The sequence below is a fragment of the Candoia aspera genome, chromosome 1, assembly GCF_035149785.1.
Source record: "Candoia aspera isolate rCanAsp1 chromosome 1, rCanAsp1.hap2, whole genome shotgun sequence".
In the NCBI taxonomy this organism is placed as follows: Eukaryota; Metazoa; Chordata; class Lepidosauria; order Squamata; family Boidae; genus Candoia; species Candoia aspera.
Window position 1 is genome coordinate 129,054,640 of NC_086153.1, and position 15,254 is coordinate 129,069,893.

General features: G+C 38.6%; 1 protein-coding gene across 1 annotated transcript in view; it reads left to right on the top strand.

The window, feature by feature from the left end:
• The window catches only part of COL21A1 (collagen type XXI alpha 1 chain), a 72,855-nt gene that overhangs the window by 52,430 nt on the left and 5,171 nt on the right, over positions 1-15,254 (top strand). Inside the window, exons 19-27 of the mRNA XM_063313480.1 lie at positions 2,110-2,163; positions 2,877-2,930; positions 3,814-3,885; positions 6,786-6,821; positions 7,718-7,762; positions 8,829-8,861; positions 12,511-12,657; positions 12,752-12,806; positions 13,870-14,070. Coding sequence (XP_063169550.1) covers positions 2,110-2,163; positions 2,877-2,930; positions 3,814-3,885; positions 6,786-6,821; positions 7,718-7,762; positions 8,829-8,861; positions 12,511-12,657; positions 12,752-12,806; positions 13,870-14,070 — 697 coding nt within the window. The remainder of the gene's footprint in view (positions 1-2,109; positions 2,164-2,876; positions 2,931-3,813; positions 3,886-6,785; positions 6,822-7,717; positions 7,763-8,828; positions 8,862-12,510; positions 12,658-12,751; positions 12,807-13,869; positions 14,071-15,254) is intronic.

The window sequence follows — 15,254 nt, forward strand, 5'->3', positions numbered from 1 at the left end:
ATACAGGATTGGTTCTTTTGATCTTGTAGGGATCACATGGATATCCTTGTTTTAGTTTCATGGATTCTACAGGGGTTTTGTTTTGTTTTGCAGGCTTATTAATTATGGCTACAAACGAAACCAACCTTGGAAAAATCCATGTCCGATCTCCTGCTTAAATTCCTTTTCTCTCTTTTTCTCTTTGCCTGTGGTTTATGTCAAACTAAATGCTTCATGATTCATTAGAAACTATATTATGGGGTGTTTATACATATAATATCAGGCTTTTCATATGAACAAATATTCATCCTAGAGGTGCATATTCCATAGGTATTGTGGCTAGGACAAAAAGGTTAAATTACCCTGTGATTCTAGTGAAAACCTGAAATTATTCAAGCACCCTGTGCTTGCTGTTAAATTTAAAAATATAGTTCCTGATAATCTGTTTAGTATTATGTCTAATTTGAACCTGAGTCATATATAAGGCACCAATTACATGCACACTGGATAAATTATAAACAGAGGCTTTTCAAACAGAGGTTTGAAATAGTCTTGCAAACCTTGATTGACAGGAAGCCAGTTTGAATTCATTGTACTTAATGCTAGGACAGATATAATGTAAACACTGATTATGTGAAAGAAAAGGAAAAAGCAAGGGAAGGAGGGAGTGTGTATCCACTGTGCTAGTTTATCATTTATATATTTTATATCTGTTGATGATATTAAAATACTTATGTTCTAACCTTCCTTAATTAATGATCAGTGTACTGGGAGGCACTAACAACTATGTAGCTTTAACGGGCGCTAGCAGAGGAAGAGAGAGAAAATTAATGGATGAGGCTGCCATGGGTATGCTGCACAGCATTCCAGTTGCCAGTCTCTTCCATCCTCTTGGACCGAATAGGAATCCTACCGTTGCTGCCACTTTTCCTGTTTACTGCTGGTTTAAGGAGGAGTGGCATCCCTTTAAAAATGACTCAAAAGTATTAAGTTGGTGAAAAATCTTCATCTTTGGAGACTGTTTTCATAAAAATTGAGCAGGTGATTAAGGCAAAGTCAAAGACCCATATTTCTTTTGTGGAATTAATAATGCCTTAGTGGAGTTAACCCCAAATTTCTATTGCAATTGCCAGGGTCCCACTGCTGATTCTCATCCTGGAGAAGTCTCAGCATTTTTCCTGGTCTAGCACTTAACATATTTTTGGATCACTGTGCTCTTTTAATTTCCCAACTGATCCTGATCCTGGATCATTCTGATGCATTATAAGAAACTATAACAATATTCTTGCACGCTTTCAACAACCACTTGCAGTCTCCAACTCAGAAACAGTTACGCATTTTATGTCTAGAGAGAGATTGGGAAATTTTTACAGTCAGATATTGTTCTAAAATGTTTCTAATAGCACTTGCTGAATGTGTTGCCTACACTGCTGAGCAGATCTGGTCCTTGGGGAGAAGGAACATATCCCTTAGTGGGATCTAGCACAGACACTGCTGTTTCTAAGGATCCTTGGGGGATTTGACTTTGGAACACTCAGATCTATAATGTTCGTGGTTGTTTAATTTGGATTCAGTGTCAGGGTTTAAATCTAGTATTTATGGCAATGCTATTTACTCAACTGGTCCTTCATCCATATCTTATTTCTCCTTTCCATTGTGTGGTTAGCACTGCACTGAATAAATTGAAATTGTATACATATAAGGCAGAATTGATTCTGATGAACATGGACTAGTGGAGTAGTCAAAATGCCTGATTTTTAAAGCAAGTATACAGTATTTTCTCTGAAAGAGCACTTCCCATTTTGGGAAGGCTGTTAGGAAAATGGATTATCAGTCTCTAAATAATATACATATAAACCTTATATTTATTTGTATTTGGAAGGAATCAGTGATAAATGATGGTAGCCTTCAACTGAAAATAAAAATAAAAGGCGAATGGAAGTGGAATATAGTAACACACTGTAATATATGCACATTTTCAATTTGTATTATTCAAATGTAAGAGACGAAAGGGTTAATGTTAGAAGAAATCGTAACATAATCTGTATTGGTTATGTTCCATCCTTCTCAGTTTTAAAAATGAATCTTGGGGGATGGTTATGTATGTCTGTTTTTACTTCTATTTCTTAGGGTCTGCCTGGACCTGAGGGATCATCAGGTTTACCTGGAGGGCCTGGGCCTAAGGTACATTCTTTGCCTTGACTTGTTAAAAAAAAAAGCCTTGAGAAATGTTTAGCCGTATTATAAGTAAACAAGAGAAAAATCAACTGTATAAAAACTCTTTTGAACTCTAGCATCGTGAACTCAATATTTGGGAACACAGGAAGGTCACGAAAATACGTGGAGGAGATACAAGGCCCTTTAAGATTGTTTCGTTCTAACCAAATGTCGAAACAAAATCCTTTCTTCAGATTGGAAGGGAGAGCAAGAGCTTGCACATCTGAGCGGGTGAAGCCTACGTGATTCTTGCAGAAGTCTTGGAACATAAAAGTCTGTGTATAGAAGCTTCTATGTCCATGTTCAGTGTGTGGGATCTCATTACTCCCATGAGCCCAATACTGTAGTCTTTCAATGCATCTCCTTCATTTACTTAAGAAATTAAAACAGCTGAAGTTGTAAACTGAATTGTAACCATTCCCCTTTCATTTTCTGACATGTTCCTATATTCTTTTGCACAGACAAGCACACTCACTCAGATACAGCCACAACTCACGATACTACTCTAAATTACTCTGTAATCATTATGATTGGGGAATTTCAGAAAAAGAGTGGCTCTAGAGAGGAGGAGTTGCACTATAGTGATATAACATGATTTATTCATTTAATTTGTCTGCCTAAACATATCATTCAATCTGTTTCAGTTGCTCCATTAGCTAGTTAAAGTGTCATATTCACAGGGCAGCAAGGGTGAACAAGGACTACAAGGGAAATCAGGAATTCCAGGTATCAAGGTAAATTTGGCTAAGTTTGTCACGCAGCAAGGAATTTCATTCTTCGGTTAACATAAAAACTATGCTTGCTTTGTGTTCAGTGTACATTTCTCCCTCCCTGAAATGAACTTTGTGGTTGCTTGAAAGCTAAGCTTCTGCTGCTAATTAAAGGATAAATCTGCCTAGATTAGTTACTCATTATTAACATAAAATAAATAAATAAATAAGCTATGCTTATGGATGAGGTTTCATTGACAGAAGCTCCAGGGATGTGTAAGATCCTAGGCCAGAGGATCAGTATCCCTGCACTGTTATTCATATCTTCTACCTCCTTCCCCATGCTAATTTTTGTCACTTTTAACCATGGCTCATGTTTACGTCTGCACAAAGTTTAACCAGAGCCCCTTTCACCTATCATTTGTGAAATACACCAGTTGTTGAAAGTATGTAGAGCTCCACTGCCAATTTGGATTTCTGTCTGTCATGGACTGGTGGGGAATTTCTTAACTAAACACTTGTAACAGTTAGAAATAAGATGATTATTTTATTATTTAAGAAATACTTTTTTTTTTAAAAGGAAGTTCAGTTCTTTTAAATGCTTACATAACTCAAGTTCTGAAATCATTTTATCAGGATTGAGATAAAAAAAAGTGTGGTTTTATGTAAATAGTTCAATTTTCTTAATAATGTTGATGGATATTTTCAGTACCCTGAGAAAACCTAACCTCTTCTTAAGATTTTGCACGGCAGCAGTGTGATGGCCCAGGAAAAAAGAAGTCCAAAGTCATTCCCCCCATGTGTTTTCAAATCAGATATTTCAGGATTGTGACCAAAGCTTCGCAAAAACATTGCATTTTTAATCATGTGAAGTCTCATATTTATGGAGTTCTGTTTTGTTACTTAGGGAGAACAAGGAAGACCAGGTAATTCAGGTGAACCTGGCTATCCTGGAATGCCTGGCCCTCCAGGCTTGAAGGTATGCTTGTTGGTTTGCTTATTTCTTTATTTATTATTATGGATCTATGTTTCCTTTTATAACAATCCACAAAGAACCCGTGAGCCTTTAACTGTGAATTACAAAAGTGATTCTGAAGACCGTTAGACAAAAACTTCTATTTATTTTCCCCTCCCCACCTCCATCAGAACCAGAAATTCTAGGACTGTGCTCAGGTTATATGGTTGCACTGCTAACTTTTATCAATGAAAAGTACATCTAGTTCGGATAATTCCCTTAACCTCTGATGGTGTTGTTCTTAACTTTCAAATTATCTTCTTCAGATGAATATCTAGCTAGAATCGATTGTTGTATCCATGTAATATCAGTAGAGCGATAGAGATCAGTGGATTAAATTCCATATTTGATCTTACTTGGAAGAGAAGAAACATCAGTTTAGTTAACATTTACTTGTTTAATTTAGACATTTTTGTGCTCCTATAAACATAATACTTTGGTGGCTCCCATATGTGAAATGCCACAAAACCATAAGAAAAAACCCAACCAGTAATTCTGGGTTAAGTAACTTAACTGAGTTAAGATCCAAAGACATTGTGAAGAAGTGCTGCTTTCACTTCTCTTGTAAATAGTAACAGAGGGGGCCGGCGTTCAGTTTTGGGGCAGTGTTCCATAATACTGGGGCAGTCACAGAGAAAATATGTTTCCTGGTCCTCACCCTCTTCTCTCCAGTGGTGGTGGAGATACTCAGCATGCCTTGCCTATTCAAAGGCACAGGAGAGAGAGTTTCTCTCTGGAGCAGGAGGTTCTGGAATTAGGGCTTTATGGTAATAACCAGCACTTTGAACTGTAGTTGGAAACCTGTAGGTAACCAGCGCAGTGACCATAGAATTCTGCTGAATTGGGTTTTACTGTTAGCACGTGGTCTGTTGCATTTCTTACCAATGGAAGTTTCCAAATAGCTTTCAAAGGCAGCCACAAGTAGAGTGGCTGCACAAATGGTAGTCAAAGCATGAGGTAATGAGGACATGAGTCACTGTAGCCAGAATAACCAGCTTCAAGAAAGACTGCAAAGCTGGGCAAAGGTTCTTCTGGCCATGGTTTCCACCTGTGGTTGCAGCAGGAACTATGAGTTCAAGAGAACCTTGAGATCATACACCTACTCTGTCAGGGGAAGTGCAACTCATTCATAGCCAAAGCTGGAATTTCTAAGGACTGAGATGGTTTTTGAACAGTCTTACTGGATTTCACTTTGAGCCTGTTTTGGCCCATCCAACCTCTGGTACTCTCCAAACACTAGGTCAGGACATTTATTCATTTCCTGTTTGGCCCAAGCTAGAGATGTATAACTGAGTATCATCAACATACTGATGATACGAAACCATGGACCAGCAGCTGACCTTTCTCAGTGGCCTTGTATAGTTGTAAAACACAGGTAGTCCTGTATTTGAAATTATGGCGGCACTGAACGAGTGGCATTTACGACGAGTCCTTGAACTTCCGGTCGTCCCAGCACCCCCGCGGTCACGGGATTGCGATCCAGGTGCTTGGCAACCATCTTGCACGTATGATGGTTGCAGTGTCCCACATCACGTAATCACCATTTGCGACCTTCCATACTGGCTTCCCACAAACAAAGTTAATGGGAAATACTGCAGAGAAGGTTGCAAGTTGCTCGGTTAAGTCCCTCGCCCTCCAGCAGCTTTTTTCCCCAAGAAGCCCTGCTACAGTACCTGCAGCATCCCTGGCCCCACCATGCTTATGCCATACCTTGATTGCCACCCATGCTCCCTTGCACACCTGACACCAGCCACCCCCAGCCCTGCCATGCTTGCACTGCAACTCGACAGCCACCCACACACCTGGCAGCAGCCACACCCAGCCCTGGTCCCACTGCACTCAGGCTACATCCTCACAGCCACCCGCGCACCCTTGTGCACACTCCCTCACATGGCAGCAGCCACGCCCAGCCCCACAGCATGAGCGCTGCACTGACTACTTGGACACCTCCCCCACCTGGCTGCAGGTCCTTGCTTAGAGATCCTTACTTAACAACAGCAACTGGGAGTGCTGGGATTACAGTTGCTAAGCGATGCAGTCATGTAAAACATTACATTTTACGACCTCATCGCTTAGTGATGGAAATTCTGGTCCAAATTGCCATCGTGACATGAGGACTACCCAGGTGTGAGGACAACTATGCCCTGGACCACCTTATATTGAATGGCTAAGGTCAACATTTCTCTTGCCTCATGACCATCAAGTGGACCCCATCTCAGGATGAGACAGGACCAAACAGAGTCTCTGATCCACAGTCCTCATAGGCGGTTGAGAAGGATACCATGGCTGATGGTATTGAAGGCCACTGAAAGCTCTAACATAGAAAATTACATTTAAAAGATTCCTGTAACAGCTTGTTTCCTATAATAAGTTTGAGAGAGAGATATGACAAGGCTTGTCATATACTTCTCTTCACAAGGCCATATGATACAGGGTCTGTGGAGAGATGGATATGAAAAAAATACGGTGGTAGAGGGTGCAAATTAGACCTTTCTATTATATTTGCACCCCTCCACCATATTTTTCTCATTTCCATTTCTCCACAGGCCATGAATATATTATGTATTAAGAAGAAGTGAAATATTGTATTTACCACTTTGACATTTTTTTCTAGTCATTAATTCCAAGATGAGAAATTAAAAAAGAAATTGTATAATGCCATATACTAGCATGGTTCTTAAGATGATTGTTTGAGAGATTGCACGTTGCCTTGTACAAATGTATTTCACACTGTCAGGGAAAAATCCTTCCATATGTACAAGACTTGTCTACAAATATGACTAATAGTTTCATATTTGTTCTAGTTTATTCACCAATACTGTTATAAATGACAGTTTAACAAGAAATAGATTTTTACTTTTCAGGGAGAGAAAGGAAATCAGGGTGAAAAAGGCATCCAGGTACGCTGTCTTTTTAGTAGTGAAATATTTAGGAATATTGCTTGCTTGATGTAAAGAATGTGAGCTGTGAAAGTTTGTATAACACATGAAACTGAGCTTTATTTTCAGAGAAGCCATGGTTTGTTTTAGGTTTCGTTCTCTAGCCTGTGCTAGACAGAACAAGCCACTGTCCCAGGATCATAAGTATGATCTTGTAGGGATAGACAAGCCACGATCAGCTTGTTAGCTAAGAGTACTTGTTGGAGGATCCAATTGGCACAAATCGGCATTTTTGCTATTTAGGCATCATCTAGGCTTAATATGACATGTTAGCACTGTATTTTATTAAGATTTCAACACAATGAAATATTAACAGGATATATCGAAGCATGGCACATCCACAAATTATATCAAAATAATTAAGGCCCTTTTTCAGTCATCCAAACCACCATGGTTTGTTTCTTGAATGCGTATGTACTGTATATAATCTATTGAAAGTCCTATCTGATGTTACACTTTTGGAAAATCTCTTCAGATGTCTTTTCTGACATTTTTGAAGCTTTGCTTTTACACATTTGGTTTAAATATTCCTTAAAGTCAATATCTGTTTAATTCTCCTGTCATTTACATTTTTTTTTTTGCCTCAGGTTTATAAATATCTGGTATGGTGTGTGTATTGTTTGAATCAATATAAATGTGATATAAAACAATATATTGCAGTTTGGACAATATCAATTACACATTTGGAATGTAAATACTGGAATTTAATGATGCAAGCAATCCATGAAGTCCACATGTAGTCATCCTTAAGGCAGGTATAGTGAGATAAATGGAATAAGTCTGTTAGGATCCAACCTGTGTGCATGTGTGTGGTATCCCATTTCATATCAGTAACGGATTTGGTTTCTTTTTTTAAGGGTCATAAGGGTGAAGGAGGCAGGGCAGGTACTCCAGGCCATAAGGTGAGAAGGAGAGAGAGAGATTTTATTTATATTTATATATCAAATTTATTCTCCAGATATTATTAAGTCCTTGTTGTTTTCCACACTTTCTTAGAGCACATATCTACTGATAAATGTTATTTCCATTCTTTTATCCTCAAATATGGCTTGTCATGGATTGATTTTGGCAATTCTTCTAAAGCCTCTGGTTAATTTCCCACACCAGAGACTAGAACTAATTTGGGTTGATGGGCATGTTAAGAACATTGACAGCATGTATTTGGATTCTCATACATGGTTGCCATGATGAAGGCGGCCAATCACAACATGCCTATTTTTACCACAGGATAAACTGGTGTGCTCCTCTCCTGCAACACTTATAGACAGACCTCATTCCCTCCCCAGGACATTCTCTGCGAGACCCAGCTTACCTTTGGGGCACCTAGGCGCATTTGCTTGCTGCTGACTACAGTAAACAAAGAAGTTTACCACTTCTATGTTTTATCAATATGAGACCTTTATTTTTGAAAAGAAAGATGATGGTAGAGCCTGCCCCTTTTTTCATGGCTCCCCATTCTTTTATTTTTAATTAAAAGATTTAAAAAAAAAAGGTGATAAGGCAGGGTGCCTGACTGGACCAGTGGGCACATTCTCCATGGGAACTAAATTGGAGACCCTAGTCCCACTTTATTCTAAGGTTCTCACCATTTCTGGAGCATCTTTTCTGTGACTGCAGAGAGGAGGAGGAATCAGCTACAATTTCTTGCCCCCTTGCATCCAGTAAGTGAGAATATTTTATTAGCCGAATTTTCCTAAGAGGAGTTTTGGATCCAACCCTATATGTTTATTTCTAAACTAGTATTTTTTTCCCATTTTAATCTTGCAGAGTGAATTTTTCCTTGCTGGAAAAAAAATATTTCAAGATGTTAGATGTCAGTATGAAAAAAATAGTTTGTAACTGTAGTTGCTTGGCAACCTGGTGGCTTTTTTTAAAACCATACATTTTAATGCAAGGGAATTTAACCATGTTATAATAATACATTTTCACAATAACTCATAATGTGTTCTACGATTTTGATTCCAAAAGGGAGCTATGGGATTAAAAGGAGATAAAGGAGAGGTATGTGTTTTTTTTTATTTTTATACTCAATTTTTTTCTGCTTGTCTGTGCATTTTAACTGCTAGTTTGAGCATGGATTTTATGTTGCATTATGTACATTTGTCAGTTTGATTTCGCTTAATATGATAGAAACTTAAACTTAGAACTCAAATACTAGTTTTAGAATCAAATACCAGTCAAACTCAAGTATCAGGCATGTGGTATGTTATATTAGTACAACCTTCCCTAGAATTCCCAACTAGCATAGCCAATGGCCAACATGCTAACTGGGAATTCTGGGAACTGTAACTCCAGCCTGTCAAGAAGGTTCCATTAAATTAGTCTCTTTCAGTTTGATCTTGACTCCTGGTTAACCTCATGGACCCATCTATGTAATTTTCTTGGGTTACAAAGAAGAGATTTACCTTTGCCTTCTGGGATGCTTTTTCACTTCCCAGTTTAGCCTACAGCTTTAGTATTTTCTTGGATGGAGCTATGCAAGAACTAGCCAGGCCTTATTCTGCCTGACTGTCAAGCTTATACAAGGTCAGTCAGATGTTGCCACCTACCCCATTAATGCTTCTTAGAAAGTGAGAACAATGCTAAATAACTGGTTTTACTTTGCTTCAACTACATTGTAAATTTAAGCATGTTTCTTTTTCAATTTAATGTTAATCCAAAAAGCAAAAAGTTAATGAAATATCTCACTTTGAAATTTTTCCTTATGAGATGTTGACTACTTTGTTGGATTTTGAATACAGCATCCAATCACCAATCAAGCTTCGCTGTGTGTTGGTTAACAGAGAACAATAAGTTTAGAATTTGGTTCCATCCAGGACTGTGCAACTCTTTGGATTCTCATGCACAAAGATGCTTTTATGTATATGCTATTTCTCCCCAAGGACTAATCAGGGTGTGTACATATGTGTTTCTGTATGTGTGTTACCTGTGTGCAAAAAGATGCTTTTGCACAGAAGAAGCAGTTGTTGACAAGTCTTTAAAGCAGCTGTGTCTATTCCCACTTTGCCTTTGATGAAGAGGAGAAGTGGCACATGTGTCAGGGCTGGGTGGGTTTTTTTTTTATGTTTTACAAAGGAAATCATATAAAGAGGGTTGAGTCTCTGGATGTTTGTCAGCAGGATAACTCTCTGAAAACTGAACAGGGCGGGATCAAATCTGATGTGGGGAGAGAAGGGGGCAAAAGAAAGATCAGGTTCAAAAATGGGCTGAATCCAAACAGAGGCTGCAGAGAAAAAATTCCGCACTGCATCTTTATGAAAGAGACACTTGGGCAGTGACTCAAATGTTGCTACCTGATCCACTCTAAGCCCTCCTCTATCATATCACATGACACAGAGCAGAGCATTCACAATCCCCCCTGTGCTTGTCAGAGCAGACAGACACACAAACACACAGGCACAACAGGAGAGCCGAAACACCTATGTGCCCACCCTGATTAGATTCTCTCTCTCACACACAAAGGAAATTCATGTACATATTATGATTAGCTGTTAGAAATTGTACATGCGCACAGATACAATGCATGACTATATTATATGGAAGAAAATACAGACACCTCCTATGGTTACTGCTGGCAAAGCCATGCTCTGAATGCTTCCTCTATCTTATTTTAAACTGTGATCTATCTCATATATGGTTTTAGCTAGAGTGTTCATATATTTCCTAACTTAATGGTGGGAAATTACATCAGTTGGCTTTTCAACCAACCATAGTTAAGCAGGCCATGGCATATGCACCCAAAGCAATTGTTAATTTTGCTAATAGTTCTGGCTTACTTCACCATCATCTGATACAAATACAAGTCAAAGAGATTATTATTTATGATAACTGAATATACAAAATCAACCTTTTCCTTCCTTTGATTTTGGAGAAAAAGAAGTATGTCTTTCAGCAGGAAACATTTGCTGTATTCTAATGGTTATAGTTTTGACATTATGGCTTTTTCATTTTTTAAAAAAAATCTCAGTTCGCATTCAACTTTAGTTATTGGATTTGAGTCTTCCCAAGAAGCACAGGATCATCTTTTCCTTCCCTTTCCTTATTTTATTCTTATAACCCAGTTGGTAGATTTGGATATTAGAAAAAGATTTGGCCAAGATGACCCAGTGACCTTCACAGTGGAGAAGCAGTCTCTCCAGTTCTAGACCAAAACTGTATACATACTTTCTTGGTGAATGCCTAACGTGCATTTTAAAGCTACCATTTTATGTTATGAAATTTATACCGTATAATTAGTTTATGTGGTTTTTTTCTTGTAGTCTATATTATATTATTTGAATATGAGGAGAGTTTTTCCAATCACAAGATTAGCATTTTTATCCATTTTTTAACCATCTGAGTCAAACAGTGAGGGTTGGCAGTAAAGGTCATGAATAGCAGGTTAATGGCTTTCAGAAGGATGCCATGCTCTGAGTCTTGCTAAGTTTTTCAGGCTTTTCTTTTTTTCGCAGTTAACCCTTTGTCAGAATCTCAGAAGTTCAAAAAGCTGCTTTAAGTGTTCTACCCTAGCAGATACATAGCCAAGAGGAAAGAACGGTCCATGCCAGAATGATATCACAATGTATAATGTTTGTAACTGCCTTTTAGATTGTTATTTTAGTGTAACATGATATTATCTAAGAGTGGCAGAAGTCAGGAGGAGGGAACACCTTATCAGAGAAGTGACTTCAGTTTGTTAAGGACCATCTTAGATCTGCAGATTCGTCTGTGGCTTTGAATTATTCCGTTTGGCAAGGAAGTTAAAACAGGATTATGTGGTACTAATCACATTCAAACAGTAAAACAAAACAGTCTACCCAAGTGTTTGTTCCATTGCAGTTGAGGTGGATTTGGCTTTCTATTTAGAAAAAATACGTAGTTCCTGACTGTCTTTCCAGCATAGGCTTAACTTTATATTGGAGCTGTTGAAGTGCATGAACTGAAGTGCACTCAAAAGCTGCATCAGATTGCACCCATGTTGACCTCTTGTAAGAAGAAGCACTGAGGTCATCTGGCTTCAAAATGTTGACCCCTATGTTTGCATATCAAACAGTACATTCTTCCCCAGAGTTCCCAACCAAACCTCCAACTCCCAAACATCGAGGTGGCAATTATCAGGGAAAGGCTGATTTATTCATTTTTTTTAATATTAAGAACTGTATTCAATTTCAAGACATATAGTTACAGTACAATATAAAAAATATAGAAAAGCAAGAAAAGATAGCCAAAGAACAAAGAAGCGACTATAAAAGTGAAGAAACGAAAGATGGTTTCCGATTTCTCCTGAGTTAACTATCTTGAAACTAAATACAGTTCATCTTACTTCTCTCTTTTATATCACCTATGACTCTGGAATTTAATATTTTCCCATTTTCATAACAATCTAAGCAGTATCCCAACTGTTTATCATGAAAAGAGGGAATGAAGAAAGGATTATGTTTGCATTGGACTTTAATTTTGCATCTTTGGTGTACATCTACTCCAATGGGAGGATTTTGGTAAAGCATAAATATTAACATTAAGAGTGTAGCAGCAATAAGACTGACTCATAAAAATGAGTTGTGTCGTTCTTTATTTGTAAAATGGCCACCTTACTCACCATGCTGAGAATGTTAAGACACTCATAGCAAATTCCACTCTTGCTTACTATTGCTATTTTTGTGGATTTTAGACAGGTGAGAAAGGAAATCCCGGCTTCCGTGGCATCCATGGCTACAAAGGGGAACCGGGAGTGAATGGCTTGATGGGTTCCCCAGGCCCACAGGGAATACAAGGAGAGAGGGGGTTTCCAGGAATACCTGGATCAGATGGAAAACCTGTGCGTACATCAGCTGATTTTTTTTTTTACTGCAGTTCGTTTCATTGTAAAATCAATGTGTATCAACTTTCTAAAATACCTCTGTTCAATGCAGGGAAGAGGTTTTTCAGAAGAATTTATTCGGCAAGTTTGTGCAGAAGTGCTGAGAAGTGAGTCCCCAGTCAACAGAATTGATTTACGCTAGAGGCAGGCAAGACGGTCTGTTTTGGGATCAAGGGCACCCTAAGAAATGGTTGCCATAGGGCATGGCCATTCATAAAAAAGACATAACTACGTAATCAATAGGATCGTTTGTTCTACACTTAAAAAAAACAAGCTACAACCAGTTAAAATAACTGCTTAATATTGTCATAAATCAACTTATACATCACTTTATTTTCCTCTCCAGTCTACAAGTATGCAGCCTAATGATACCCATCCTACTCATATCTGAACTGATGAATTACACTCCCAATTGACATACTTCTGTTTTTAAAATTAATAACTAAGCTTATCACTGATTTCCCATTTGTAAATGAATTGTTTCCCCATCTTTGGAATAAATTGATTAGAGCCACCAGTTCACAATCACCCTGTTTTACTATTTTACCACTTTAAAGCAAATATCGGAAATAAAGTTGTGTAAAGAATGCTATTTTCCCATCATGCTGGATGGTTGGGGTTGTTATCGAAGCATAGTACTGTGTACAGTGGCTGCTCATTCACCCAGTGCCCTGATATTTTCTGACTGATTTGAGTGGTGGCTTTGCTGCTTCCCCACATTTCTTTGGTTCGCTATCTTGCTGTGGACAAAAATGTGCAGAGATAAAGTTCAAAAGAAATAGATGAAGCATCTTTTGGCCTGCCTATTGGAAGAAGTGCTGGCCAACTCAGTGGGAATTGTTGAGGATCCTTGTGGGAGCACAGATGGGGAGTTTAGAGGGCAAAATGGTGGGAAAATTTCCAGGCACAGAGGTGCCTAAAGTGTGTCTTGCTCCCAGTTCATGGCTTACTGGCCCTAGTTTTTCAACAGTGAGCAAAGGATTGTGGAAAATATATTGTGGGGTAAAATGAGCTGAACATAAAGCTTTCTTGCCAGAGTTGAAGAACTTTAAATTGCTTAGCTGAGCTAGATCTACATTTAACCCCAAGACTTTGACCTCAGTAGAATTTATGCCTTGATAGTGAGATGTTCAGGTTCGGTCTAAATATTGTTGTCTGAATTCTTCTTAGCCCAGTTGCCTACTATACTTCGGGATAGAAGGTTGCAGCACTGTGATCATTGCCAATCTCATGAGACCATTTCTGGACCTCCTGGTCCACCAGGCCCGATTGGTCCACAAGGCCCTCGAGGTTTTCCTGGTTTGCCAGGAAATGATGGCATTCCAGGTATGGCAGGAGTTCCTGGGCATCTTGGACCTCGTGGTGCAAAAGGTAATTGTATGAATTACAAACCCATTTCTATTTCTAATCTGTTCTGAACAGGAATAGAATTAAAGGAACTTTCTCCAATTCATTACTCTCTGGATGTATTACCACTATTCCATCCTGATCTTTTATACATGGATGAAGTCTGCCAAATTCCTCCTCACCAAAATAGTTTTCTGTGCTATGCACCTTCATGTCTGAATATTTTTTTAAAGGAAAAATATGTATATTTTAATGATTTCTTAGCAAAAGTAATTGCTTCTTCTGAGGGACAGAGCCTGCTGGTAATTTTATGCAAGGGGAATCTTAAAAATACAAGGGATGGGTAAAATTGCTTATAGTATTCCCTTCTCCTTGCTTTTTGGAGGTAATGTGTTGTCAGGGGGTAGGTAATGATAGGAACTGATCCAGACTCACATGGAGCTGAAACGTTAATCCAAGTGACATTTATTACTATTTACAAAGGATTACAATAAAGAATTGAAGCAGTTTATTTGTATGCAAATGAGTGCAAAAGTGAAGATTTCATTGGGACTTGAGAGAGAGAGAGAGAATATGAGAGAGCGTGTACACTGATCAAGTTGTACCATAGTCTGAATCTCACTTGGAGGTTTTCTCCATTATTTGAATCCCTAGGACAGATTCCTGGCTTGACTTCCTGATTGCTTCAGTGACCCGTGGTAGGGAAATGCTGGGCTAAAAAATAGGGTGACCACATGTCACATCAGTCCCCTGCCCTCCCATTGCCTGAAAGAAGTGAGTGTAAAAGAAAAAAATGAGGAAGGAAAGCTCTTAAATAAGCAAGTAGAGACAAAGGAGTCCAGGAATTAGATGATCTGTTTATAAAGCCTATCTGAATTCTGGGCTTGGAAGTAGCAATAGGCCACAGTCTTTGTCATGGCAGTTCTGAAGCAACTGCTCTTGGGAGCTTTCTTGACTGTCTACTCAGAACATCTTTCTTCCCTCAAAATCCCCCTAAGAACCATCCACCTTCTAATTGGTTTGCAGACCCTAAGGGTTCAAAAAGGCTGTGCTCTTTTCTCTCTTTGTAATACCCATATCTATGAGCCTGTGCTGTTAAAGTCATTTTCTTATCATTGCTAAAGCCATTGTCCAATCTTACATGCAGAATTGTTTGACTAAATGGTACAAGTTTATACTGGCAGTCTTCTAAGAGAAAATGTAGGCCT